General features: G+C 50.2%; 9 protein-coding genes and 1 non-coding gene across 10 annotated transcripts; 7 read left to right on the forward strand and 3 right to left on the reverse strand.

The window, feature by feature from the left end:
• Window positions 1-5,379: 5,379 nt before the first annotated feature.
• Window positions 5,380-6,901, forward strand: BDP81DRAFT_503763 (uncharacterized protein; the record flags this gene model as incomplete). The annotated part of the gene is made up of 5 exons (XM_060595603.1): window positions 5,380-5,701; window positions 5,765-6,134; window positions 6,187-6,304; window positions 6,360-6,424; window positions 6,486-6,901. The coding sequence occupies exons 1-5, from the start codon at window positions 5,549-5,551 to the stop codon at window positions 6,899-6,901; spliced, it is 1,122 nt and encodes a 373-aa protein (XP_060439417.1). The 5' UTR covers window positions 5,380-5,548.
• Window positions 6,900-8,574, reverse strand: BDP81DRAFT_475691 (uncharacterized protein; the record flags this gene model as incomplete). The annotated part of the gene is made up of 2 exons (XM_060594745.1): window positions 6,900-7,987; window positions 8,185-8,574. 2 exons carry the CDS (start codon window positions 8,572-8,574, stop codon window positions 7,328-7,330), a joined length of 1,050 nt encoding a protein of 349 aa, XP_060439418.1. The 3' UTR covers window positions 6,900-7,327.
• Window positions 8,575-9,260: 686 nt separating this feature from the next.
• On the forward strand, window positions 9,261-9,821 carry BDP81DRAFT_332284 (uncharacterized protein; the record flags this gene model as incomplete). Its single annotated transcript, XM_060585581.1, has 1 exon — window positions 9,261-9,821. The coding sequence occupies one exon, from the start codon at window positions 9,261-9,263 to the stop codon at window positions 9,819-9,821; it is 561 nt and encodes a 186-aa protein (XP_060439419.1).
• Window positions 9,822-10,494: 673 nt separating this feature from the next.
• On the reverse strand, window positions 10,495-11,994 carry BDP81DRAFT_465352 (uncharacterized protein; the record flags this gene model as incomplete). Its single annotated transcript, XM_060594271.1, has 6 exons — window positions 10,495-10,509; window positions 10,595-10,877; window positions 10,946-11,115; window positions 11,183-11,303; window positions 11,385-11,610; window positions 11,670-11,994. The coding sequence occupies 6 exons, from the start codon at window positions 11,992-11,994 to the stop codon at window positions 10,495-10,497; spliced, it is 1,140 nt and encodes a 379-aa protein (XP_060439420.1).
• Window positions 11,995-12,828: 834 nt separating this feature from the next.
• BDP81DRAFT_384574 (uncharacterized protein) lies at window positions 12,829-15,169 on the forward strand. Its single transcript, XM_060586956.1, has 5 exons — window positions 12,829-13,004; window positions 13,101-13,300; window positions 13,367-13,782; window positions 13,850-14,437; window positions 14,488-15,169. The coding sequence occupies exons 1-5, from the start codon at window positions 12,977-12,979 to the stop codon at window positions 14,993-14,995; spliced, it is 1,740 nt and encodes a 579-aa protein (XP_060439421.1). The 5' UTR covers window positions 12,829-12,976; the 3' UTR covers window positions 14,996-15,169.
• Window positions 15,170-16,764: 1,595 nt separating this feature from the next.
• On the forward strand, window positions 16,765-17,809 carry BDP81DRAFT_439544 (chaperonin 10-like protein). Its single transcript, XM_060591411.1, has one exon. The coding sequence runs from the start codon at window positions 16,994-16,996 to the stop codon at window positions 17,627-17,629; it is 636 nt and encodes a 211-aa protein (XP_060439422.1). The 5' UTR covers window positions 16,765-16,993; the 3' UTR covers window positions 17,630-17,809.
• Window positions 17,810-18,613: 804 nt separating this feature from the next.
• Window positions 18,614-21,012, forward strand: BDP81DRAFT_439546 (general substrate transporter). The gene is made up of 7 exons (XM_060591412.1): window positions 18,614-18,894; window positions 18,960-19,075; window positions 19,128-19,290; window positions 19,349-19,502; window positions 19,553-20,027; window positions 20,087-20,401; window positions 20,463-21,012. Exons 1-7 carry the CDS (start codon window positions 18,771-18,773, stop codon window positions 20,766-20,768), a joined length of 1,653 nt encoding a protein of 550 aa, XP_060439423.1. The 5' UTR covers window positions 18,614-18,770; the 3' UTR covers window positions 20,769-21,012.
• Window positions 21,013-21,022: 10 nt separating this feature from the next.
• On the reverse strand, window positions 21,023-21,817 carry BDP81DRAFT_331985 (beta-lactamase superfamily domain-containing protein; the record flags this gene model as incomplete). The annotated part of the gene is made up of 1 exon (XM_060585551.1): window positions 21,023-21,817. One exon carries the CDS (start codon window positions 21,815-21,817, stop codon window positions 21,023-21,025), a length of 795 nt encoding a protein of 264 aa, XP_060439424.1.
• A 464-nt stretch (window positions 21,818-22,281) lies between these two features.
• Window positions 22,282-22,387, forward strand: BDP81DRAFT_t336. The gene has a single exon. It is a non-coding gene; the product is annotated as a tRNA-Met (tRNA).
• Window positions 22,388-23,417: 1,030 nt separating this feature from the next.
• Window positions 23,418-24,762, forward strand: BDP81DRAFT_399439 (uncharacterized protein; the record flags this gene model as incomplete). The annotated part of the gene is made up of 3 exons (XM_060588575.1): window positions 23,418-24,048; window positions 24,109-24,508; window positions 24,564-24,762. 3 exons carry the CDS (start codon window positions 23,418-23,420, stop codon window positions 24,760-24,762), a joined length of 1,230 nt encoding a protein of 409 aa, XP_060439425.1.
• Between the last annotated feature and the right edge of the window lie 666 nt (window positions 24,763-25,428).

A 25,428-nucleotide genomic window follows, 5' to 3' on the forward strand; every position in this document is an offset into this window, starting at 1 on the left:
AGTGGTTATTTCTCGCTTGGATTTCAAGCCAAAGACGCCAACACCATCAAACTCACGGCCAAGCAGCCAAGGCTCCTGGGACCCAAGGACACCAATTACAGCACTAGAGGGCGTACGAAGTGCTACCTCCCTTAAAAGGAAGATCCAAGCACATCAAGGTAGCTCACCAACACCAATGTACGAAGTAATTGACTTCCAGGCCAGAGGTATTAGCAAGTTAGCCCATAGGCTTGCTATTATTGAGGCTGAGAACCGTAAGCTTCGTACGGGGATAGAGGTACTAAGTAAGCGCCGGAGGGCAAAAAAGACCCGGCTACGTCTTGGAGGGTCACTTAATAGTGCTGAAGCAGAGGCACTACAAGTAGAGAAGGGTGGTGTTAATGCTGGAGGAGAGAATAACCCTCAGAAGGAGGGTCGTACGGAAGGTGCTGAACCACGCGCGCGACGATGTGGTAATTGCGGGAAGCCTGGACATAACGCACGAACCTGTGAAGTGGTTTGGGATAGTAATGAGGAAGAGGGTGATATATAGTTTTAATTGATTTCGTACGTTGTGGCTAAGTTAACTTATACATAAGGTAGAAAGGTTTGAGAGAGTGTGTCGCTCGCTTGTTACGAGCTGGACAAGGCAACCAACTGTGGCACAAAGCAAAAGCTTCGATAATGATGACTCCGGTCATCATTGTCCCTTGTTCTGCATATATAGCTACGCGCCCACAGTGACAAGTTGCGGCGGGCGTAACACCACATCTCCCCTCCAAGAGGCATGTCCCTATGCCGAGGACCAATCGGACATTTCGGGTATAAGCAGGGAAACTCCAGCATAGGTGCGGGGTAACCAGTCCTACACGTGCTGCCTACGGTCGGGACGCCCTTCATAGTGTGGGAGGCACAATCACACTATCGACGCAGCGTGCGGGAATCGAACCCACAACCCCTCTACGCAGGGTGGAGTCATCATTGTGTTACGAGCTGGACAAGGCAACCAACTGTGGCACAAAGCAAAAGCTTCGATAATGATGACTCCGGTCATCATTGTCCCTTGTTCTGCATATATAGCTACGCGCCCACAGTGACAAGTTGCGGCGGGCGTAACATCGCTATGATGCGTCGCTCGCTATGCAGGTACGTTACCTCTAACCTCTTAGTTATACTAATTACAAAAAGACTAATTAGATATAAAGTATAAATATATTAGGTAGTTTTGGAGCCCTCTAAAGAAGAGGCTAATAAGTAGTTTTAATTAATTTTGTACGATGTGGCTTAATCGACTTATACAAATGGCTGGTGTCACGGTAGCAGGCAGGTTGTTTGGCAGGTGGATGCTGGGCAGGCGGATCAGACAATCTATTGCTACGGGCAGGCTCTATCCTAAGCAGGTACAGGCTCTGTTGACAAGACGTAGCTCAAGGAGCTACGTTTCTGGACATGCGCGACAGAATACAGGATGCAGAGTTTTATCCAGCCTCAGGCTTACGTAACCCGGCCACCGGATTACTCAACACCAACCTTAAGGTTGGGGTCTAGGACAGCGGGTCTGTGACAGCTGGAGGGTATTTGAAGGTGGGCCACTCGCTATGCATGTACGTTATTAGTAAGTACTCGCTTTAAGTAATTATTATAATTACTGTGGTAAATAAGGCGTAATTGCTGACCGGCAATTACGGATTCGTTTTTGTACAACAGTTATGAGGCCTTTGCCTCTACTGGTTAGTGTGCACTTCCTCTGGAAAGCCCAGCTTACGTAAGCACTATACTTAGGGTTGTGGGTTCAAATCCCGCCTTGTTAAAGTCTTTTTCTGCTGGAAATAAGGTGCGCGAGACGCCCACTGAGCAATTGACAGTGGGTATGTCCTCAGTTGACAATTACAGCAAGTAGGACGCAGATTCCCAGCCTAGAACGCTGTAAATCTGGGGGGGTGTGTCGTAAATAAGGCGTAATTGCTGGCCGGCAATTACGGATTCGTTTTTGTTTGACAATTACTTTAATATATACTTACTTTTTTTTATCTATACGTAACTTACTCTATAGTTCTCCCGTTCCGTAGGGTAACTTCTATATTTCCTAGCTAGGTCTATACATAATGCGCTATAGCCGCTATAAGCCTGCGGGGCGGGCCCTGGTCTTGGTCATGCATGTTGGGTCGTAACAAATATCCGGGCGCTAGCCCGGATTTATTAATCGGGTCTAGCCCGTAATAGTTTTTACTATGCAAGCCGATGCCTCGCATCACACCGCTCCGGCCGGCAGGAGTCGGTACAGGCGGCGGCCAGGTCTTCAGGGAGCAGTACGACAGTGATACAGTCCCGTACAGAGGTATCGGAGGCGTCGGAATCGTCGACATCCATCTTTCATTGAATAAAAAGACACTTTTGGTGGTGGAAGTACGGGGCCAACAGAGCGTAAATTGACGTATCGATGTTGTACCGTTGTGATGAGGGGAAAAGGTGGATCGGTTGTGGGGCTTCAAAGTACTGTAGTCCAGCCGCACTCGATGGGATAGTGAGCTTACGTTTGACAGAACCCTTAAGTTTGTGTGAGAATTTTAGAAAGCAACATTGAGCACTTTGGAGGACGACGGTACAGTGCAGAGTGATAGTCGAATGCTTGAAAGAGCTGCATCAATACTACCATGTGACTTTTACTGAAGAGAGACGTTCAGAGGCAAATGAACTGTCGTCCATTCATGGCCCAATTGTTCGCGATCTTTGAAAATATACACCCCAGAGGGACAAGTCACTACAGTAAAGTTAATTATTGTGAGCCACAATTTGAATCGTCATGAATTCCAGCCTCTTAATGTCCCGGTTAGCATCGAAAATTGCTTACACAGATAGCCAGACCTCTAAGAGTATCAGTGACTGCAGATTCACGCATTAGCTGCAAACTCAACCTTGTGTAATCCTCTATGTCGTTTTGAGGCGGGCTTTCGAAGCTCAGGACTACTTCTGTAATTACGCACCCCGATTTCCTTCCGAGATACAGATGGAGTGTGACGAGGTATCGGATCAGTGCCGCAGGTAAGTAATCGTGAGAATCGCTGCTACTACGAGCAAGCTGGACAACCTGCGAGACTCGTGAGGCATTTGCCTCCAGGTTATCAACAAACTCTGGTGTAACCGTGATCAATAGTCTGTCAAGGTATGAACAATACCGCACAGGATGTCTGCTCGTGGCCAGAACAAGGGACTTCTAGAAAGGAGACTGGGCCAACTACAATGCCCCAAGTTTGAAACCAAAGCTGATAGCAGTTCTGCCAAATGGAATATTTACGTAATGGGACAGTAGAAACGACGAGCTGTTTCAGCTATTGCATGCTGTAGTTGGAGATTGTTGGTTCACGGGGTCGTATACGACAAATAGTGGTAGCAATTATCACTCGTCTGTTGGTGATCCTATTGCTTGTTCTTCTTGTTGTTCTTCTATCTTACATTGTAGGCAGGAGTCGGTCGAAGTAGGTAGTGACGGCCTGGGTGGTTGCCCCACCTTTATCCGGCCGTGATGACTAAGCCAGTTGTCCCACTTCGCCCAGGGCAGGTGCCAGCCAGCCCATGGTACCTGCCTATTACTCCTTATCAGCCTTTGCTGTTCCAACAGAGATACTTCACGATCTAAGGACTAATCTTTAGTCTCTTGACAACGTCTTTTGTAGATGTGTAACAAGTTACCAGCACCGACGCAGAATAAACCAATGGCAGCGGCAGAAGCAAACAGCTTTCAGCGTCTGATCTCAATACTCACCTAGTGTTACTTACTAAGTAGTTTTAGCCTGACTGGAAGTTGTCTGTGGTCAAAGTCCGCTTGGAGCCGGTCAGAGTCAGATTGCAGTCCTGTTCTTGCCGGCCTTTTGCAGGCAAGGACTTCGCCAAGTCTGCCTGTAATGTGGTCAGCCCAGCGCAGCTAGATCAACAAGTGTCACTCATGACACAGGAACGAAATGCGAAATCACATGCGAGCACACAAGCAAATTGCCTGTGCTTACAAGAACGGCCATACCGAAAAAACTGGAACCCACCAGTTAACCCTTAAATAGATTTGGTGACGAAATACATCAGGCGAAACGCACCGGCCGGGAACCATGTTCGACGCCCAGCCCTACCTCACGATTGGCCCAGTTGTGCATCGCCTTGGCGATTTGCTGAGCCTCCTAATGAGCAAAACTTTTCCCTGTCTGCATTGACAATCTGAGACGACATCCGCCATGCGCCCTGCCAGCTGACCCGGACTCGGGGCCGCGGATAATTTGCCGCTTTCTGACCTCTCTGACTCGATCCACATCCTTGCACAGATCTTGAACTGCCCTTTGAAGAAGGTAGGATAAGGGATCTGGGGGGAAGACCGAATCCTGCCTGACAATCAAAGGGACGAGACGGACGGCAGATTCTCTCTCTCCGCTCGTGTTTGGAATTATCGCAAATTGCCGCACCGGCACACGAAGCCGTTGGCGATATTCTTCCTGTGTGGTGTTCCTACGGATAGCCGATAGAGGCTGGCCATGCCATCTCGTCTAATACATCTCGAATTCTCGCTTGTTTTCCAGCTGAACCGGAATGTGACCTAACCATCATTTAGTTTTTTGACTTCGGCGCTAAGGCAGTGTTATCGACTCATCTATTCTTGCAACGGTAGTTTAACAGAGACAAGAGGCGCAGTCTGCCCAAAACCGAGCGCGAGCTGCTCATCTGGGTCCCCTTGACTCACGGCATGCACAACCTCACCGAACAATGTTTCTCGATCCCAACGGGCACAATCAGGGACGATGAGACAGAAGAACTCATTATCGCAGTCTCTCTGACGAGTCGCAGCAATCATCCAACATCCGGTCTAGCGGTAGAATTGTTAGCAAAACACGAGCAGAGAACCTAGCCTTGCAGGATCGGTTTGACTTCGAGTCATTGCTCTTGCTTGGCTCGTTCATCCCCCCACAACGCGGACACAGGCACAATGACATGATGCCACACGACGGTTGTTCGATGATGGCAGTCCGGAATCTGTCATTTCCAGCCGTGTGGCTCCGCTTTCCTGATACAAGCAGCGCGAGACTGGACGGCCGTGAAGAGATCTTCTTCCATTCTTCTAGAAGGCCATCAATCTACCCCGGGTTGATCATCTGAAACTAGGGAGAACCCTACAGCGCGCCAACACCTTTGCGTGATCATCGTCTCATCTTTACAAGTCGATCGTCGGCAGCTGCATACTCACGGGGGGTCCAGCCCTTTCCCCGTATGCAGGGTGGATTGGCTATCTGTAGCCTGTAGGTAATGAACTAGGCTGAGAGGGTGGAGAGGAGAGAATGCGATGTCATATCTCAGTTGTCATCCCCCACACTCCGAGTGGGTGCGTGTTTTACGTTCTTTCCCTTCTCAGCTTCTTTCTTGTGTCTCTTTTAGTTTGCGATACCCGCCGCGAGTTGCGCGGCTGATCTTTGATATTCCTTTTGCCTTTTCTCGACCTCATCGAACACGCAACGGCTGGTCTGTGTCTTGAGGTTTCTTCGACATCCGAACGTCGCTTGGGCGAAGGAAGTAACCCCTTTTGGCCGGTCAAATGGGGCTGCCAGAGGATTATGGCCCGACTATCAACGCGGTTATCTGGTCTCAGGTCGGAGCGTCATTATTCTTCCTTTGCCTGCGATTGTACTGCAAATTCAAGAAGCGCAGTGGACTATGGTGGGACGATCATGTTCTCATAGCATCTTGGGTTAGTTCATGCTCTACCTTACACCACTTGCCGGAGTTCTCACTGACGACGAACATCGTTTAGGTCACATTGATGATTGCATCAGCATTGACAACATGGAATGTGTCCCACGGTTTCGGCAAACACGTATACCAAATCAATCCAGTAAACTTCCCCCAGATTGGCCTGAACGGCAACGTCATCAGCACGATATCGATTACATCGGCAGTCTGGAGCAAGACCTCTTTCGCGATGACATTACTTCGAATCGAAGAGAAGGGTTGGACAAAGAACTTGATATGGGGTGCGATTATTTCAATGAACGTCCTCATGGGCCTCAACGCGATGGCTGCTTGGGTGCAATGTACCCCGATTGAGAAGTACTGGCTCCCCCAGACACCGGGGAAGTGCTGGAGCCCGAAGGTAGCAGCTTACTATGGAGTCTTTGCTGCAGGTATGGATAAATAATGGTGGTACAGAAGAAGTTCTTTGCTAACAACTACCAGGATATTCTGCCCTGATGGACATACTTCTCGCCATGCTTCCTTGGAAGTTATTCTGGGGACTTCAAATGAAGATGAAGGAAAAGGTTGGTGTCGGTATTGCCATGAGCATGGGACTATTGTAAGTTTAATACTTCATCATGCGTCAGACTATTTCATCTAACACAGGAATCTAGCGCAGGCGGGACCTCCATTGTCAAGTGCACCACGATTCCTACTCTCTTTTCCGGAGACTTTACCTGTAAGCAACACGGCATCAAGAGATTCTGATGCAAGGGACTAGACTGACATTCCCCTTTCAGATGATGGTAGCGATCTTGTCATTTGGGGAACTGTGGAGTCAGGTGTAACTATCATGGCGGCCTCAATTCCCGTTCTACGCGTTCTCATCCGCGATGTTGCAAGTACTGCTCGCAAGTACTATGGTAACTCAGGTACACGTACCAATGGATCTCGATCCGGTGGCGGCCTCACGCGTACCAACACAGTAACAGTTACGACTTCGACAACACGCAAGGGTTCTATCAGGAGGAAGTGGGACAAGCTCGCCGATGATCGGAGCGATAAAAGCATACTTGGGGTCAAGCCGGAACCGGGGTTCGGCAAGATCGTCAGGACGAATGAGATTGTCGTGCAGTATGACACGAGGAGCAACGTTGAAGGGCATAATGGAAGCTATGAGATGGATCAGATGGATCGAATGAACCGCATGGTATAATAAACTTATGTTATGATGAGCCTATCGCCACTATCACTACTCCATCTTCTTTTCGAGGTGACTCAAGTGTTTGATGTGTCCTTATCGAGGTAGCCTTACTGACTACCTGTGGAGGTAACTCAACCCAGTGCCACCTGGAGCCAGCCCGAAAGTCACCAAGGTCATTATAAACCCCTAGATAACAGCAAAGCCTTGTTAGACTTTTAGCTCCATCTGCTTGAGCCGCAAGTCCCTCTTGTCGAGGGCCTGTTGTTACCCTGATGACTACCTATGCCCGTTTCCCCACTTGCATACAATTTCGCAGTCTATCAAAGTTGAGCGTCGAGTCTCTGGGCACAGGCAGCCTCCAAACAGCCTGGTACATGACGGGAACTTCGCAGAGAACCGACCGGTATATCCAGCATAGTGGATCCTTCCACCAATCCCTTATTCACTTGATAAGAGGACGTCATCTTGTAGTGTGTTGCAAAGATATTGAACCCGAACCTGGGCCAGCTTAAGAATGCTGACTGGATCTGGATTTGATGCAATTTCTTTTTGAATCCAGCCCCGAACAATCGCTGACCCTACAACGTCCTTCAGGTGCGGATCAGTCATCCTGGCCCGGCGCCTGGCCGCTTCCGGCACGTCCTCCGCGCAAATAGGCGCTGGAAGAAAACGTAGATCGAAGATTTCGCGAGCCAAATCTTCTCGTTTGAGATTGTCTTGGTCCATGAAGTGAACTAACTTTGGAATGACCTCTTTGAGGATTGCCTTTGTCTCGGGAAGGATATAGTGCAGGGCTAATCGATCCATAGGGGTTATAGCTTTGGGGAGACCGAAAGGCTGCCGAGCAATGTATGCTTTGATGTCCAGGCAGCTGCGAGAAACCATGCTAAACCATTCATCCTCATCGATAGCAGACCACGCTAACCCATCTTTGTCGAGGCTCTTGGAAATCCACGTGAGCAAATAAAAAAACTCAACATGAGTTAGATTCTCAGGATTTTTCCAAAAACGGAGTAGAATTTCCGACACCCTTATGATGATTTGCGAGTTGAGGCCAAACGCTAATTTATGCCTAGGGTGAGAACGGGCAAGTTTATGCTTAAACACAGTCGTTAGCTACTTCTTCATGCGAGAATGTTTCGGGGAGCTATGTGCCGAAAGCACGGATGCCTCAGCATACTCTTAGTTTAATAGTAAGGTATGGAGCATGTCCGTGAAGTCTCGCTTCACTTTGATGACTTTGGGTAAGGTAGAAAGGGGGATGGAGGGGGGGGGGGGGGGGGGGGGGGGGGTACACTTGCCGTGATTTCGTCCAGTGCTCTCTCGGCTTTCTCCTCAGATATCTTTTTGGTGATGATCATCTTGACCATGGACCACATCGAAATCCAATAGTAGTTCATTTGTCGTCCGTTCCAAAGACTTTGCAATTCTTCCAGGCTCGTTCTGATTATTCGTCCATCTGTCCCTGGGGTATTGGCGGTAATAGCGCGAGAGAAAGGCGGTCTAAACGCTTCTATCGTTTTGTTAAAAGAGTCCCGGATAACCTTGAGCTCTGGGCGTAGATGCTCTGGAGTGTCGATGTATATTGGCATATTATGGATGCATGTGATCGCCGCGAGTACCGGCACCAGAAGGGCTATGAGTAATTCGCCGTGGTAGGAGCAAATTTTCCCGTCACCTGCCATTGAGACTCGAGGGGATATTGAAAGGTTCCCAAGTGGGAGAAATACTTTGAAGGTATGGAAAGAGATCCCTAGTACTCACGTTTAGAAGAGTAAAGACGACCAGATATCAAAGATTTGCCATGTGTAGAGGAGAAAACATCGTCGCCATCGCTTCTGGTGTAGTAGTTGTTGTTATCCTTAACGCCGATAGGCCCTTTGGAAGGGAAAGGCGTTAAAGCCAAACAATTACCCAACCCTGATAATGTGTCACCGCACCAAAGATTACCATATATGTTCACAGTTATATAGTCATCTCGAGGCAGAAAAATATACGAATCATGGTACTGTTGTATCCAATAGAGGATGGCGGCGAAAAAGGTTTCACAAGCGTGGGCAAAAGGGTGTCCATGGTTCCACGGCCCACGACAGGCTCAATCACGTTGTACATTCATGTACTTAGGTCAAAGTCTGGGGCATAAAGAAGTTGAAATGCACAATTCTACTAGCCCAAACTTTGAGGAGCCATAAGTTTCGGAGATAGCTCAATCAATCTGCAGAAAGTCTGCGTAGCTCCCCAGCAGGATAAGTTCAGAAAAGCCGATCATACTCAGAACACATCGGCTTCCTACACCCAAAATCACAACAAGAAAAGAATTAAGATGATGCTCGAAAAGTCCCATCTTATCAACATATCCATCGACTATACAATGCTAGTAGCAGAGTACCATGAGGCGGTGGCGAGACTGAACGAGCTGGTCAAAATTGAATGTAACCAAGTGCATTCGCGTTTCACTTGCACATTCGACGGATACGAAGACGAACAAACCTTGACAACATGCCCCAAATGCCGAGAACGAGTCGTGGAAATGTCTAGACGTTTTGTTGAACTCTGGCCTGGGGACTGGCACAGCGGACATGGCTCCTACATCCAGGACTATCTCCTCGACACCATCGAGTCAACAGAAGCATCCACCGACGGAATGGATATCGCTTCGATGATAAAATTCCGATTAAAGCATAGTTACTTGGCAGACCGTTTCATCAGAGAACTCGGACTTCCAGCCCCCAGCAACAAGCCATGCGGGATCTGGAACAAAGTCGAGCGGGAAAAGGAGCGCCGCCAAAGGGAGGACGAAACTGTTTTCGTCAGATCTTGGGATTTCATATGGAGGAAATTCATCGACGGCAATCTCATACCCCAACGGACTATTAAGCAGGGGCCCGAATTCATTCGGTTTGTGCAATATCTTGTTGCGGCGGTCCGCTAGAAAGATTTGTTGTTGTTCTATTTAACGCCATGGCGGCAAGGGCGCAGCCGCCCTTGCGGCAGACCTCCCGAAGGGTATGTGGCGTGAAGGGTCGCAGGCTCTAGCTATATACTATATAGTACACGCCGTCTCCTGACGTCCTCCAAATCTTGCTCGTGAGCTACTATGTGTTCTATCCATCCCTAGTTCCCACTGGGTTCACCGCTAAGATGTCACACGACGAATATGACGAACTGATCGAGAAGATGAACCAGTTCGTCGAAAATGCTGAGCTTCTGATCCAGATCTGGTATGCAACTGTGCCGCGGTTCGACTGGCACGTGTCGAGAGGAAAGGTCTTTGGAGGAATACCTGCTTGTTGAAGTTGCGAAAGAATTGCGGAACAGAATGCCAGGCTTGTGGTTTCGTAAAACTTGCACCGCAAGCAGAAGAAGTACGTGCGGGCTTTCATGGACTGTGGATGAACACCTGTCAACCTTCATAGATGTGCATGTAGCATTTCTACATCTAGGTGCAAGGCGATTAATTGATTAAAATGATGGATGGTAGAGCACATCGCGTGTTAAGATACCCTGAACAGTTGAGACGCTACATCAGGCATGATCCAAAATTGCCATTGCCTATCATCTGGCATGGTAGCACGGAAGACTTCATATACACATAACAGGGATACTCAATTGAGGAAATTCTGCACCAAAAATCGTTATTGATCAATTTGCAATTGGTGCTACACCATTGTCGCTTACAGCCGCAACCAACTTTCCTCGAGTCACTGTTTCGCTGTCTGCAGAGCGTGTCGCAAACTTGAACATATCATTCGACGGAACAGAATTTCGTGCTCTCAACTCCATCGCTGTCTCCACGCCCGCTACAGGGACCCTGTACTGGAGATTACCCCCGGGGAAAGGAAGGTACTCTGGAAGGAGCCCCAATTGAGCCAAGGCTGTACCTTGATCCCAAGTGATATGCTCGTGGTACAGGCGATCACCTCGGATGTTGACAACGGCAGCAAATGGGATTTCAGCGTATTTATTGGTTGGTGGAACTCCCGGGAGCCTAGCGGCCATGTCAGTATATACCGACGAACAGGTGGGCTTAGTTGGGTTTGTGGTGCTTCTACGTACAGCCAGTCAAGCTCCTGATCGTGTGTGAACTTGAAAATGAACTCGTCAACTACACGATCGATGCCGATGGTTCGACTAATGAGCTCCAATTCCGTGTCGGCTGAGTTATTGAAGATGAAATTGTGACGATAAAAGTCAGTCAGCTTGTTGCGACCAACACCACCGGTCAACTAAGCGAGCAAACGTTATTAAGGGTATTCTCCTTCACTTCGCTCTACACGATCGGAGTTCTCTCACCGTTGGGATGTGGTTGACGTATGGGTCTTGCACCATTGTGCTCATAGTGTGCTCCACAAATCTATCGGCGAACTCATACCAAGTATGCTCATCCCAAATAGCCTCCAAGTCAAAAATGGGACTTTTCATTTCGCCTTTGAGGAGAGTGAGATTGCGAGTTTATGAGAGCATATCCATATTGTAATCGAAATGCGCCTGGAACGGAGTTGCGAATTTGAAGGACTGGGCTGCTGGGTAAAAGTATTCCGTTCGGCTCTTTGACCGCAAGGGCTGTCGTTCGGATTTTCCAGCAAAGTGATAGACTGTGGGCGAAGAGCTACTGGAGATTGATGACCTTTCTGAGCCATCGGCGTACACCACTGTGCTCACGATTTCTGGGAATTCAGATAGGATCGGCGCAACCGTGTTCCACATTTCTGGTTCGTACGCTAAGCCATCTCAATTAACCAAGTCCAACATGCGTGATGTGGTGGAGATTGCAACTCACCAACAAGGCCAGCCACATCTTTTGGGTCGCACTTATCACTCTTCCGAAATGTTTGAATGGCAAGATCGAGCGTCTCGCGTATGCCATTTTCGAACGCTGTTGGCTGAACAGCAATGACTGTGTACCCCTCCTCGGCCCATTTCAGGGGCAGCGCGGGTACGCCTTCCTCAATTGCTAGTGCATTGTCGACTGAAGGGACAAGAAGAATGAGGCCCGGTCCAACTCCACGGCGAGAGAGGGGTGACAGTGATGAAACCCCGCTTCCAACCGTCTTCAATTCAGACTGCGGAAGAGGAGCTGGAGGTTTGCTGATGTCTGCGTACATTTTTTGGCGCTACGAGTGGCTTGATTTCGTCGGCGTGATCTTAAGTTTTGGGCTCTTTTGGTGAACTCGTTGATGAGACTGGGAGACTCCAAGAGCTTATAAGATGAGATACTTCACATCAAAAATGATACCAGACTTAGCGCAAAGTACGGCACGGGTTGAGCTCCGGCCGAGTCATTATGAACCAGTACTGGTGTCGTGACGGTATTCCGAGCTTCTATCCTGACTAGCAACGAGATAGGGTCTTTGATTGGTCAGTTGAGGCGGAACTTCCGTAGCAGAGGGAATTCTCGGATATACGGATTTACGGGCTTACAAACAGTCGATAAAGTGTGCGGGCCGAGCACCGCTCACATCAATGGGAATTTACTCTGCCCTGTCCACCGGCCGCCGATTGACATTGACAATCCGGGGAACCACCCTGATAAGCCTATCTCAACTTCCAATTATGTTTACATTGCTTATCTGCTTACTCAATGAAGGGCCTTGTGGGTTTGAGAAGCATTGTGATCTTTCGTAGCGTGATCGAATGATGCTGATTCACAACCCGATGGAATTGCATCTAATGTGACTTGGCGGCAATTGCACCTTGAATCGTCGGCCCGCAGCCTACATTTCGTACCACCTCTCCGTTGTTTCCGCATCACACGCCATGCCCCGGCCGCCGGTGCGTCCGGAGGACCGAAAACGGTCCACCAGGGCCTGCACGGCGTGCCGAGCGACCAAGAAGCGATGCGACGCCGCGCAGCCATGCCGACCTTGCGTTAAACGCGGTGTAGGCTCGTCTTGCACTTATTCTCAGCACACCAGGGCTCGTCGCGCACCACCGGGCCGACCCCCAGCCGTTTCACACTCTCGACGGCGTGATCATGTCTCTCCCTTGCTTTATCAGCGTCAAGAGTCTTCGTTGCGAGATGAGGATGAAACTGCAGCATCGTCAACTTCCGGTAAAACGGCTACGCCGTCCGGCCCACGCCCGGTCATGATGTACACCTGTAGTGGAGAAAAAGGTGCGATACCTACTTTACGCGATGTGCCGCTTCATCTGCGACTTTGAAGCACTCTGAGAGTTTAGCGATTGATAGCTGACATATTGAGATTCTCAGTCTTTGTCGGTAACGCCTCAGCTATTGCGTTCCTACAGTACCTGCGAGGAAGCTTGCGGATCCTAGGTCCAGGCTTTACCATTAGCCAAGGATGCCACCGCATGTTTGAGGCACAAGTTCCTGTTCAGCAGACGGAAGACTTTTCAGATGACATTGAAACCGCCGAGAAGAAAGTATTGGTCCAACGATATCTCGATGCCGTGAGTATATCATTTCACGAAAATCGCCAAACCTTTCATGTGTGCGGATAATTGACCAATGCACAGTCCAGCGGACTCCTCGATTTATTCGATGAATCAGATATCGAAGGTTTACTAGCTCTGAACCCATCGTCACATAACACTGGGTCTCTGAGGTCCGACTCTGCTGCCAACTCAGAGAGGCTTCTTTGCCTCTACATGATGATCGCAATCGGCGCCCAATGTCGTGGCCAGATAGGTGATGCGCCAAAAGCCTTTCGTTACTTCTCGGAAGCACGCAAATTGTCCTTTGAAAGAATGCTGAGCGATCCATCACTGAACACTGCTCGAGGCTTTGTGTTAATGGCATTCTATATGTTTGGCGCCTGCCGTCGGAACTCAGCTTTCATGTACCTTGGGGTTGCTACAAAGGCGGCCTCGGTCATGGGCTTACACATGGCGGAACAGTTTCAGTCTCTTTCAGAAAGCGAACGAAGTTTAAGGTATCATTTGCCAATTCCGTATTCCTTCGTTTTCGTATATGGAACAACGAGCTAACAAGCCATCAAGATCTCGCGTTGACAAGAGTATACGGCTCTTCGATGTCGTTTGCAGCTCGATACTCGGAAGACCAACGAGTGTAGCACCTTGCAGACTGAGACGAAGCGTAAAACTGCACGAGGACCGACACCGTAATCTGTCAGTAGACTCTGCCTGCTCCTTTGCCACAATACTAAACAGAATCGTCGATACTCTTACCGAAGAATCTGAGTTAGGCATGGTGCAAGCACGGCAATTTCTCTACGAGATTAGATGTTGGAGCAAGGACCTGCCAAATGCCTTACGCCAACGTCCCAAGAGAGGAACCGCCCACTCTCATCACTCTCAAAACCGAGAAATAGCTATCGGAAATATCCATGTCGCCTGCACATACTACTTTGGCATTATCCTGACGACTCGGGAGTTCCTGATAGAGCACATCATGCCCCAGATAAACAACGATTTGCCAGTCGACCACAATGTTGAAGGAGGAGCAGAAGACGCAAAGAATGTTGCTGAGCTATCTGATGCATGTGTGGATGCTGCAGTCTTCATGGCAGAGATGTGTGCTGACGCACTGGATTCGCGCACCATCATGGGCAATATGTGCATACTGAAGTAAGTTTCCTGGTCTTGCGCAAGGATATTGCTGCTCACAGTCTATACAGAGCTTGGTTGTTTGCCGCCGGCCTAGTTCTTGGCTTCTCACTACTCGCCCATGACGTGCCCCAAAACCGTGGAAAGGCTTTTCACAACGCGCTACGTGTCCTCGACTTCTTAGGGCATCTGAGTCCGCAAGCAGCACAATATCACCGCCTTCTGACAAGCTTTTCACAAGCCATTGACTCTTTCAAGACCAACTCGCCAACCGAGTACCACCAAGCCGGTGCCCCGTACGTCGAAAGACTTCTTTCATTCAATCTAGCCGAAAGCCCCGAGACCAATAGAATTGGGGACACATCACAACCGCATGAAGGGGCAAGAGATAGCAGACGACCGGAGCGATCAACGGGAGCACATGATCCAGCAAGGGGCGGAAATGACCAGCTAGACCTGTTCTCCTTCGACCCCACGGTATCTGGCGGGGAGGACTTGATGCTGAGTCTTCTTTGGGATGATGGCGATGTTTCTTTTGGAGAGTCAAGTGCATTCGACATGTCAATAGGATATGGCTGAGCCTCGACTAGTGGGCGAATGCTCTACGCACCAAAATTGGTGGGTTAGCTGAAGACAAAGCAACTTCCCGCACGCATCACCCGCGTGAGACACCCACTGTTAGTGTCTTGCCCGGGCCTATACCCACCCACTAACACCACTTCCTGCACCCAAGTTACGAATTATCACCTGCGATGGCTTCGTAACCAGACGCAGGCGCGCCGCCCGTAAGGCCTCAGAGAGGCCTCGTAAGCTCTTAGCATGCCGATAGCCCGTTACCGGACCCCTTTTTGACCCTATCGCGCCCGCGCGCGCTACTACCGCGCTTATTGGCGCCGCTCCTATCCCGTCCTTATATATTATAGGGAAGTAAAGTACCCTCCTCTACCGCCGCCGTAGCGCTCTAACGCGCTATTACGGCCTAATTTAAGTACGACGTAGTATACTGCCTCCTTGTTAATACCCTAGATTGTTACGGCCTAAACGATTGGTCCCGTCATGGCGTAGCTATATAATGCAGAACAAGGGACAATGATGCCTAACATCATCATTATCGAAGCTTTTGCTTTGTGCCACAGTTGGTTGCCTTGTCCAGCTCGTAACACGCGCATTAATAAGAACGAAAAAAGTTATATTATAGACCTCTCCTTCTCTAATTGTTACGAGCAGGTCAAGGCAACTAACTGTGGCAGAAAGCAAAAGCTTCGATAATGATGACTCCGCATCATTTTCCCTTGTTCCGCATTATATAGCTACGCGCCCACAGTGACAAGTTGCGGCGGGCGTAACACTAATATCCCCCTAGCTAAAGCCTAAATATATAAATAACTATATGTAAGCTTTAATTAGTTATAAGGTTATACTTATTATACTTCCCTTACTCTAGTTACTACCTCTAGACCTTTAAGGCCGTTTGTTACGGCCAGCTAGTCGTAGAGGTAGTTTGCAGAAGTTGAGGCTGCGGAACTGGTAACAGTAATCGTAGTCGGGGATAGCTTCAGGGAAGCTATGTCTGTAAGTCGTAAGGTAAGGGAAGGCTGCGGTGATCAATCGTAGTCTTGTCAAGGTAGTAGCTGAAAGCGGATGTTAATCCTGATACGAAGTTAATTGCTGAAGAGCTATGGGAAGTCTGTCCTAGAGTCCGGCTCGAGTCCATCCTATATACAAGTCTTGATTCTGAACATATCCTTTATCCGTATGTTTACCGTACGGATTCCGTATTCTGAATATACGGGGTCCGTACCTCAAAGGGACGGACTCCGTATTCTTGGCATACGGTTTTCCTTATCTTATCATCACGTGACTTGTACCATAGTTCTTCCGTTCCGTAAGAGAGTGCTTAGTATCCCTTATTTCCTGCATATATGGTGCGTTATAGGCGCTGCGAGCCTGCGGGGCAGGCCCTGTTCTTGGTCATGCATGTTGGGTCGTAACAATTGGTTAACTTAATAGATTTGCAAGCCCTTATTGGCTCTACCCCGCCCTTGGCGAAAGTGCTGTCCATCCGCACCAGATGGGATAAGCTGGAAAATCTTTGAAGGGTAGGTCGTCGGAAATCTCAACTAGTGTTTGGTGAATGGATGTTTTAGAATATCAACATACTTGGCTCTCGCAGTTTTGTATGCATTCATCTGTCTAATCCGCTCAGACTACTACCCAAACAAAGAAACTCTACTCTCTCCTTGTTGATACCAGTAATATATCGTCTAATTGCTTTTCCTCACGGACGCATCCCAAATTTGCCTTATGCTGAGGTGGGTAAGTGCCAAGCCGAAGCCGATCAAGGATGCCTTGTGCAAGAACGACCATTTCCCAACCTAAGGTTTAGACTCATTATGAATCATCCTATTCCGACAGCAGCGTATCCACAATCCGCCTGCCTGAGGGCCTGTCGAATGAGATACTTGAGTAGATATAAGACCTCAATAACGATGCTAGAGAGAAATAGACACATATTATCCAGGTGTTTACAAAGCTTCACCTGTTCCTGCCTTTTTTTACACAACACCTCGGCCTACCATGAAAGCCTTTCGTTTCCTCGGCCCCGACAAAGGCCTTGTTCTCCAAGACGTCCCGATCCCCTCTCCGGGCCCTAAACAGGCCCTCATCCGCGTCAAAGCCGCCGGGCTCTGCCACTCCGACACTCATGTCCTGCACGGCGGCGGCGCAGCATGGATGTGCGCCCTGCCCGTAACGTTGGGTCATGAGGTCTCCGGTATCATTACCGAGCTAGGCAACTCTTCAACCACATCATTCAAAATCGGCGACCGGGTTGCCGTAGCCTGCGTGGGCCATCCAATCCAAGAGAGAGAATTTGAGGAAGCCCTCGGCATCGGCTGCGACGGCGGGTACGCTGAATATGCACTTGCACCAGTCAAGAATCTTGTCAAGATACCGGATCAGGTTGGCTTCGCTGAAGCTGCTGTAGCTACCGACTCCGTTGCAACTGCCTACCACGCCGTCGTCACTGAGGGCCGGGTATGCGAATTGCACACGGTTGCTGTCATTGGTCTAGGTGGTCTAGGATTGAACGGGCTGGCGATTGCGGCTCACCGTGGTGCCAGGGTCTTTGGAGTCGATATCAACACGGACAAGTTTGAACACTGGGAATGTGAACGGACGCCTGTACACCATACCCCGACTGACAACTTTTGAAGACATCAACATCGTACTTATACTTGGAGAGAATGGATCCATGAAGCTTGTAAGGAGCCTGAGATAGTCTACAGAGAAATGATTAAAAGAGAGTTGAGGACATGGATGCATCATGTCACCAACAGCCAATCCTACAGCAGTTTCCCTAACCAACTTACGTTCTTGTGTCGCAAGGCAAGCAGGATCCTTTGCTTTGCAGGAGTCCAATTCTACCGGCACTGTGAATGCGGTCAATCAGACCCATGCTCTTTGTCGCCTCCGGTTCCGGAGGGATATGTCGGAGGCTCGGAGCGGGCCCAAGGATTACGGCACAGATGATCGGGAGGGTTTGAGTCATGGAGACGGAAGCAATGCGGAGTGATCTTTCAAGATCCAGTCCTTGGATTCAGGTCACGAGCATGCAAGGTAACGGTGCACACTAAGTTCGAGTCATCGCCCTGGCGTATAACGTACTACTGAGAGCATACATCGACGATAGCAACGTGCGATACCAGTGAGCGATTCGGCGTTCTGTCCGTCGCGGCTTGGTCTTTTGGTGTAATCTGGGTTGGCTCCTCACTCGACGTCACTTGATCATGCCACAAAAAGCAATGATAATCCCGTTTACAGCCGCTCACTGCGCTCAGTCCCTCTCCCGGCGGATCAGTCGTTGGGCGGAAAACATGCAAGTCTCCACCCCCAATGTAAGCTTTCCTGCAGCCCTCGGCGACAGACCGGTCAACGCCCCGAGCTTTCTTTGCAATTGTTCGGTAGGTATCCTGCCGGGAATTGGCTTAGAGCGCGTCGGACGTATGCGGAGCCGGCGTTGGAGGTAAATACTAGGTATGTGAAGGCGCTGGCGGATGTTGGAGTGATGTCACCAGCCGGGTTTTGTTTTTCCCGTAGAGTCGACGGGATACGTGCGGTTCAAAACGTGGGGTGTGGGGAGAGGAAACTTGGAGGAGCGATGGTGGGGGGTAACAACGATGCAATCGACCCTCGGGATTAAGAATCTAGATTTGAATCTTATATAAGTACTACCTTTGTGACCTCCCCGGGCCCTAAAGTTTCCCTTTGGACTTTTTCTGCTGATCTTCTGTTCTAGACATTGAAGCAGCATGCCTGTACAACTTTCAGGAGAGAAACAAGACATTATACCAAAATGTCAAGTCCAACAGGTCCCCTCGCGAAGTACAATGCCGCCAACAAGCTCTACAAGAGCTCGCTGCTCAACGCAGTCTGCTTCGTGGCTTCCTTGAGCGTGTTCTTCTTCGGCTACGACCAGGGTGAGCAGTTTGCCTCTAAGTGTTTGAGAGAAGCAAGAAGTCAAATTTGATAACATATGTCGCAGGTTTAATGGGCGGCGTCAACACTGCACGTAATTATGCTGAACTAATGGGATTTGGTCACTGGGACGAGCAGCAAAAGATTGTGGTTGTTGATAAGCCGTTGTTGCAAGGGGGCATCGTAAGCACCTGGTTATCTCCTTCAGATGGCCACTGATCTCACAATGTTCTAGGTTGCCGTTTACTACCTTCCCGGAACGCTCGCGGGGTGCTTGATAGGCGGCTGGTTCGGTGACAGATACGGGCGCCTCAAGACTATTGCCGTCGCATGCATCTGGTCTATCTGCACTGCGGCTCTTCAATCCGCTGCGCAGAATGCGGATTGGATGTTTTGTCGTACGCGGCACTATTATCAACCCTAAATTGAGAATGCTAACCTCAACGTGGATTAAAGCACGAGTCTTGAACGGCATTGGCACCGGCATGTTGAACGCCATCACCCCAGTGTGGGCAACAGAAGTAGCTTCTCATACATCTAGGGGGAAGTTTGTCGCCATAGAATTTACTCTCAACATCTTTGGCGTTGTTGTCGCATACTGGCTACAATTGTAAGTTACGAACACCAGGCCAAGACTACCGGTATCTAATTTGGTGATAGCGGCACGTCAAAGTACAAGGACGCCACATCATCCTTTGTCTGGAGGTTTCCAATCGCATTCCAAATCATCCCTCTGATCGCCCTCTTCATCATGATCTGGTTCATGCCGGAGTCTCCAAGATGGCTCGCCAAGGTAGGCCGAGAAGAGGAGGCCAGGTTTATCCTGGGCAGACTCCGCGGAAACGAGGGCGAGGATGGGAAGGCCGCAGAGGCAGAGCTGCAGGAGATCCTCAGCATTAGAAACCTAGAACACGACACCGCCAAGCAGCAGAGCTACTTTGCCATGCTCTTTGGGATAGGCTCGGGCAAACTGCACACCGGCCGTCGTGTTCAGCTTGTTATCTGGCTTCAGATTCTCCAAGAGTGGGTAGGTATTGCGGGAATCACGATCTACGGGCCTACGATCTTCTCGATTGCTGGCATCAGTTCGGAGCAGCGCCTTTGGGTGAGTGGTGTGAATAACATCACTTATATGGTAAGTAAATCGATTGCTACCTTCGCATGTTGTGGGTTTTGGAAGCTGACATCGTCTAGTTTGCGACGTTGATTTGCGTGTTCACTATAGACCGCATTGGTCGACGTTGGACACTGTACTGGGGTGCTGTTGCGCAGGGGATATGCATGTTCTGCGCCGGAGGCCTAGCAAGAGCAACTCTCAATGCTGATCCCGGCAACCGTTCAGGACTGGGTGGTGCCGCTACCTTCTTCGTCTTCCTATATACCGCGGTCTTTGGTGCGACTTGGTTGACGGTCCCCTGGTTATACCCCGCGGAGATTTTCCCCCTGCAAGTACGTGCCAAGGGCAACGCTTGGGGTGTTGTTGGATGGTCGATAGGCAATGGATGGACGGTGAGTGCACGACAATTACCACTCTTTAGCATTTTGTTTCAACTTCTAAGACCGTTTACAGGTGCTTCTTCTCCCTATAATCTTCGAAAAGCTCAACGAAAAGACGCTGTACCTCTTTGGCGCCGTCAACTTCATATCCCTCGTTGTTGTTTGGGCACTCTACCCGGAGTCAAACCAACGCACCTTGGAGGAAATGGATCTCGTCTTTGCCAGCGATAGTATCTGGGCATGGGACGCTGAGAAGGAGTTTGCCAAGATCAAGGCCGAGAATCCTTCCCTCGTTCACTCGGCACACATGGGCCACGGCGTTGTCGACCCTGAAACGAGTGCGAATCCAGCCAAGATGGACAATGATCATAAGGAGTAGGCAACGTTGCTTTGAGATCCATTCACTTTCCACATGACTCAAGATGAAGACGAGCCTCAGACGAGTATCACAGCTCTTCCTTTTAGATGAATTTTGGTGTTGATACCCGAGAACTTGGTGTATCTAGGCTTATAGCATCACAAGCAGCAGACTATTCACCATCAAAGGTGACAGCTAACATCAATCAGGCAGGCCATAGAACTTGAAGGATGTTTGGTACATGTACTTAGTAAAGAGAGGCTATTACTAAATACTTAGAATATCTTTGTCTCGACTCCAGGCTTTAGCCAGCGTACCTTGTCAGCAACGCCCTCCTCTTCAAGAACAGCCCTGAGCTGGTCTCCATTCTCCGCGAAGTGTGCCCAGGATTCGTAATGCATCGGCACCAAAACATCCGCCCCGATCTCGCGAAACAGCCGCGCTGCCTGTTTCCCGTCCATGGTGACCAGCAAAGGATGATCGGTGATCGCGACCTCTACTGCACCCACGTTAAGAATCGCAACGGAGACGTGGTATTTCTCGAGCAATTTCGGGATCTCGTCGAGGTAGACTGTGTCGCCAGAGATGTAGATAACGTTGGGCAAGCCATTTGTTTCCCCGAAATTTGCTGCCCTCAACACAAAGCCTGTGACTTCTCCGCCTGGAAGATGCTGACACGGTACTCCAGTAAACTCAAATTCCCGCCCTCCAACACGAAGTAACGTGGTTTCCCCTGGCTTGAGAGCCTGTACACCAGGGCGGGGTGCAAGTTTCCGTGCTCCGTCTTGTGTCGTGAGAACTTTGCGGCCATCGAGGAGACGCCGGCCGAGTTCGTCCAAGTTATCGGGGTGGTCTTCGTGACTTAGAAGTACGGCGTCAATGACAGGGAGGTCTTCCAGTTGAAGGGCTGGGCCTTTTGTGTTTTTGAGCACCGTCGGGCCCATGTCCCACTCGGTGCCAGCCGGGGAGAAGACGGGATCCGTGAGGAAATTACCGCCATCTATGTGCAGTATGGCTGAGGCAGTGGTGATGTGAGTGATGGAGAAGGAGGCCTCGAAAGTAGTAGTCATCTCTGTGGTGATTTACGTGGTTTCCGTAGTAAGCAATTGAACTATTATGGTATGGTAAATGATTTTCCTGCGAGTGAACTGGAAAAGAATATGCCAAGGAATGCCAAATTACAATCTTATATACAACGATGAACTATAGCTAGGATTTCACAGTAACCGGGTCTTCGGGCGTGTAAGGGGTCTCTGGCGATGCCATAGCCTATCTGTAGCCTACTCCGTCTGACGACCTGACAAATGCTTGCACCGGTATGTCCGATCAGTCCGACCAAGACATCCAAGACCGCAGTAAGCGAGAGAGCGCTTTTACTGGATTTCGATTCAGCAAAAATTGAGAGTGGTCTAAGAAGAGTAAATCGAGACAGAAAATTGATCATTCGATATGGTAGAACGACTGAGTTGCTCAAACCTGGAGTCCGTTGACCCTGCATGGTGGACATACTGCCCTGCTCAGCCACAACCAATCAGCCTCTGTGGCTCAGTCGGTAGAGCGTTGGTCTCATATAACACACATGTGACGCTAGAATATCTAGGGATATCCAAAGGTCGCAAGTTCGAGCCTTGCCAGGGACAATTCTTTTGCTTCAACCTCCTTTGTTGGTGCCCACGACTTGGTTTGTTGTTTTTGAACTGTCATGTTGTGTCTTTGGGTTTTGGAGAGCTAGCGCCACGTGACTCCTTGACCTGGAGGATCCCTGGCGAGTGACGCGAACACGTGACGTGCCATCGGGACATTTTCGGATCATGCCTTTTTTAATGACCGTCGAACCGCAGGGGTTCCCTCTCCAGTTGACGGGAGCCTGATGAGGTAAGGCAGGAGGGAGACAGGCACCGGATACCTCCCGTCCCCGCCTGCGACCTTTCCTCTTCCAATGTCACGGTGCGACTGCGACTGCGACTTGTTGCGACTGCCAAACCCCTCCATCCCTCCCCTCCACATTTCCTACGCCTCCGATACACCTTCGCCTACAAGCAGATCCGTCCATCGTTATTGCCTACCCTTTCCTGGGCCATTTACGGTTGGCGGTCACAAGGGTCTCGAAAGCGCATATTAAGCCAAGCCTTGTTGCGACCGACTTGGGTAGTTTGTCAGTGGCCATCTGATGGACCGACCTGTCACAGCTCGCCCTAAACCATGTCACGGACACCTCCCACACAGACGATGCAGCCAGCGCCTCTAGCTCTGACATAATGCATCGGTTCGCCTTGCCCCCCTCTCGCCGACACCGACGGCTCGTGGCTGCCGTAGCTGAAAGCTCATATTCCCAGCAATTCTTCATCCAGCTGAGACATACGCCTATTACCCCGTACTGTCTTCGTCCATTCATCTGCTCTAGGTCGCCTACCTAAGGTGCCGCACCTCCCACCCTCCTCCACCGTTTCCCGTCAACTAGGAACAGCTCCCCTCGAGACACATCTGCCTTTCAGCCTTGAATCATCAGCCTACCAGCCACTTCGCCGCCAAGGCACCAGGAGTATCCTTTCGAGTCACATTGCTTACCTCGCCGACCAAGTGACCGTTGATTCATTGTCAAAGAGGCGAAGGACGCACATAGAGAGACATCCCTATAAAGACTTGTAAGCAGCGCCGAACATCGAAACCATGGCGGCCAAAGACGACAGCAAGAGCCCCGCGGCATTCGCAGACGAGATGCAGAAGCAAACCCGCAAAGAACGTCGCTTCGACGAGATCGAGGCACAGCTCCCCAACCCAACAGTGCCGACCTTGCAGGCGGCCTTCGCGAGCGCCAGCGGTATCCTGTCGCATCTCGGTAGCTACAACCCCTGGGGCAGGCCCGTGACCGACGACGACATCGTCTGGCTCCTGGATAACACAGCATACAAGCCCTCTCGTTTAGGCAGCTGGCAGGCCGAGTTCGTCGCCGCGATTTTCGAAAAGGAGCCGAAATGCAAGGTGGTCGATATCGTGCAGGGCGTTGCTGAGAAGCTTGGGCTTTCGGACGATGCAGAAGAGCGTAAGACCATTGAGGAACGGATCATGCCGTTCCTTTGGGACGTGCAGCCGGCGCGACACCTCCGCATCGTGCATCAGATGAAGGAGCTCAAGCTGGGTCCCTCGGGGTCGAATGGCATTACCACGGACACGCTCAAGATTCACGAGCAACCGACTGGGTCGACGGTCACGTCGAGCGCAGCGGTGCCGCGTGGTGCGACAGGCTTGTTGGAGATGAAGACTTTCTTCGCTGCTCCAGAGGGGTGGGCAATCATTTCAGGTACGGTACCCCTAAAACCAAAACCATTCCGTGACGGTTCACTAACATGGCGTCTCGCAGACATCGACGACACGATCAAGTTGACGCAGACGAGCGACCCTATCGGCATCCTCCGCGAGACCTTTGTCAACGAACCGAGACCAATCGAGGGCATGCCGGAGCTGTACCGGAACATTTCTGCACTCCTGCCGCAGGAATCACCGTGGTTCTACCTCTCGGCTTCCCCATACAACCTGTATCCGTTCTTGAGAGAGTTCCGTGACAAGTACTACCCGCCTGGGTCCATCATCCTCCGCGACTCAAGCTGGAAGACGGTTGCAGGCCTGCTGTCGGCGCTGACAATGGCCACGGAGCAATACAAGGTAGAACGCATGAAGAAGGTGCACGACTGGCTTCCCAAGAGGAAGTTCATTCTCATTGGCGACTCTACGCAGTCCGACCCCGAGGCTTATGGCGACATGTGAGTATCTCCATTCCTTGAGCGTTTTCATACATGAACTAAACAGCAGCCACAGCTACCACGAGTTCAAGGGCTGGATCAAGCTCATCCTGATCCGCAAGGTCACTGACATTGCTGCCATCGGCATCTCCGCCAAAAACGAGCCGGAACGCTTCGAGAAGGCGTTCAAGAACATCCCTCGCGACGATTGGTTCGTCTTTGAGAACCCCGTCGACTGCAACAAGATTGTTCGCGACACCGTTGCACAGGCCTGAACAGGGGAAGTGACTATTTCGGAACAGGGGTCAGATTGGATCGTTTGAAAACACAACACGAGATAAGACATGGAATGACCAGGATTGGAGTTTCTGGCGCTGGGAGACATTGCCTTTTCCGCATTATTTGAACCCGTCACGAATTGGGACTCCGAGAAGATATGTAGTGAACCTAATCCAACTTTTTAACACAACCCTTCTTTCTTGTTGGCAGCGCCGTCTCTTCCTTAGCACCGCCTCCTTTGACCCTAATCAACTTCTCCCATCTCCTGATTTTCTCAGCAGCTTCGCACCTCGCTGTATTCAGCCCGTCACTGGTCGGGCATGTTACGCAACGACAGTACACCCGTGCCTTCCGCGTCAAATTAACTGACCAGCGGATGAGAAGGTGCAGTTCCCACCTACCTGTACTTTGAAGAACACAACCCTCCGAGGCATGTGAATCGACATGGTGCGGGTCCCCTTCCTTGCAACTAAGAGACTTGTAGCTTGATGGGAAAGCACAAGTGCCTTCAGGAGCCATACTCATTGCCTGCCTGGATGCTTTTCAGACAGCCTGCATGATCGAGGTTATCAGCCCGCTTGGCCCACGGTACGGATCTGGCCAGGACCAGATTTTCTTCCAGGGGAAGTGTCGTTCAAATCTATCTCCAACCCCCTCAGCAC

The sequence above is a fragment of the Colletotrichum phormii genome (assembly GCF_030913505.1).
Source record: "Colletotrichum phormii strain CBS 102054 chromosome Unknown BDP81scaffold_29, whole genome shotgun sequence".
Taxonomy (NCBI): domain Eukaryota; kingdom Fungi; phylum Ascomycota; class Sordariomycetes; order Glomerellales; family Glomerellaceae; genus Colletotrichum; species Colletotrichum phormii.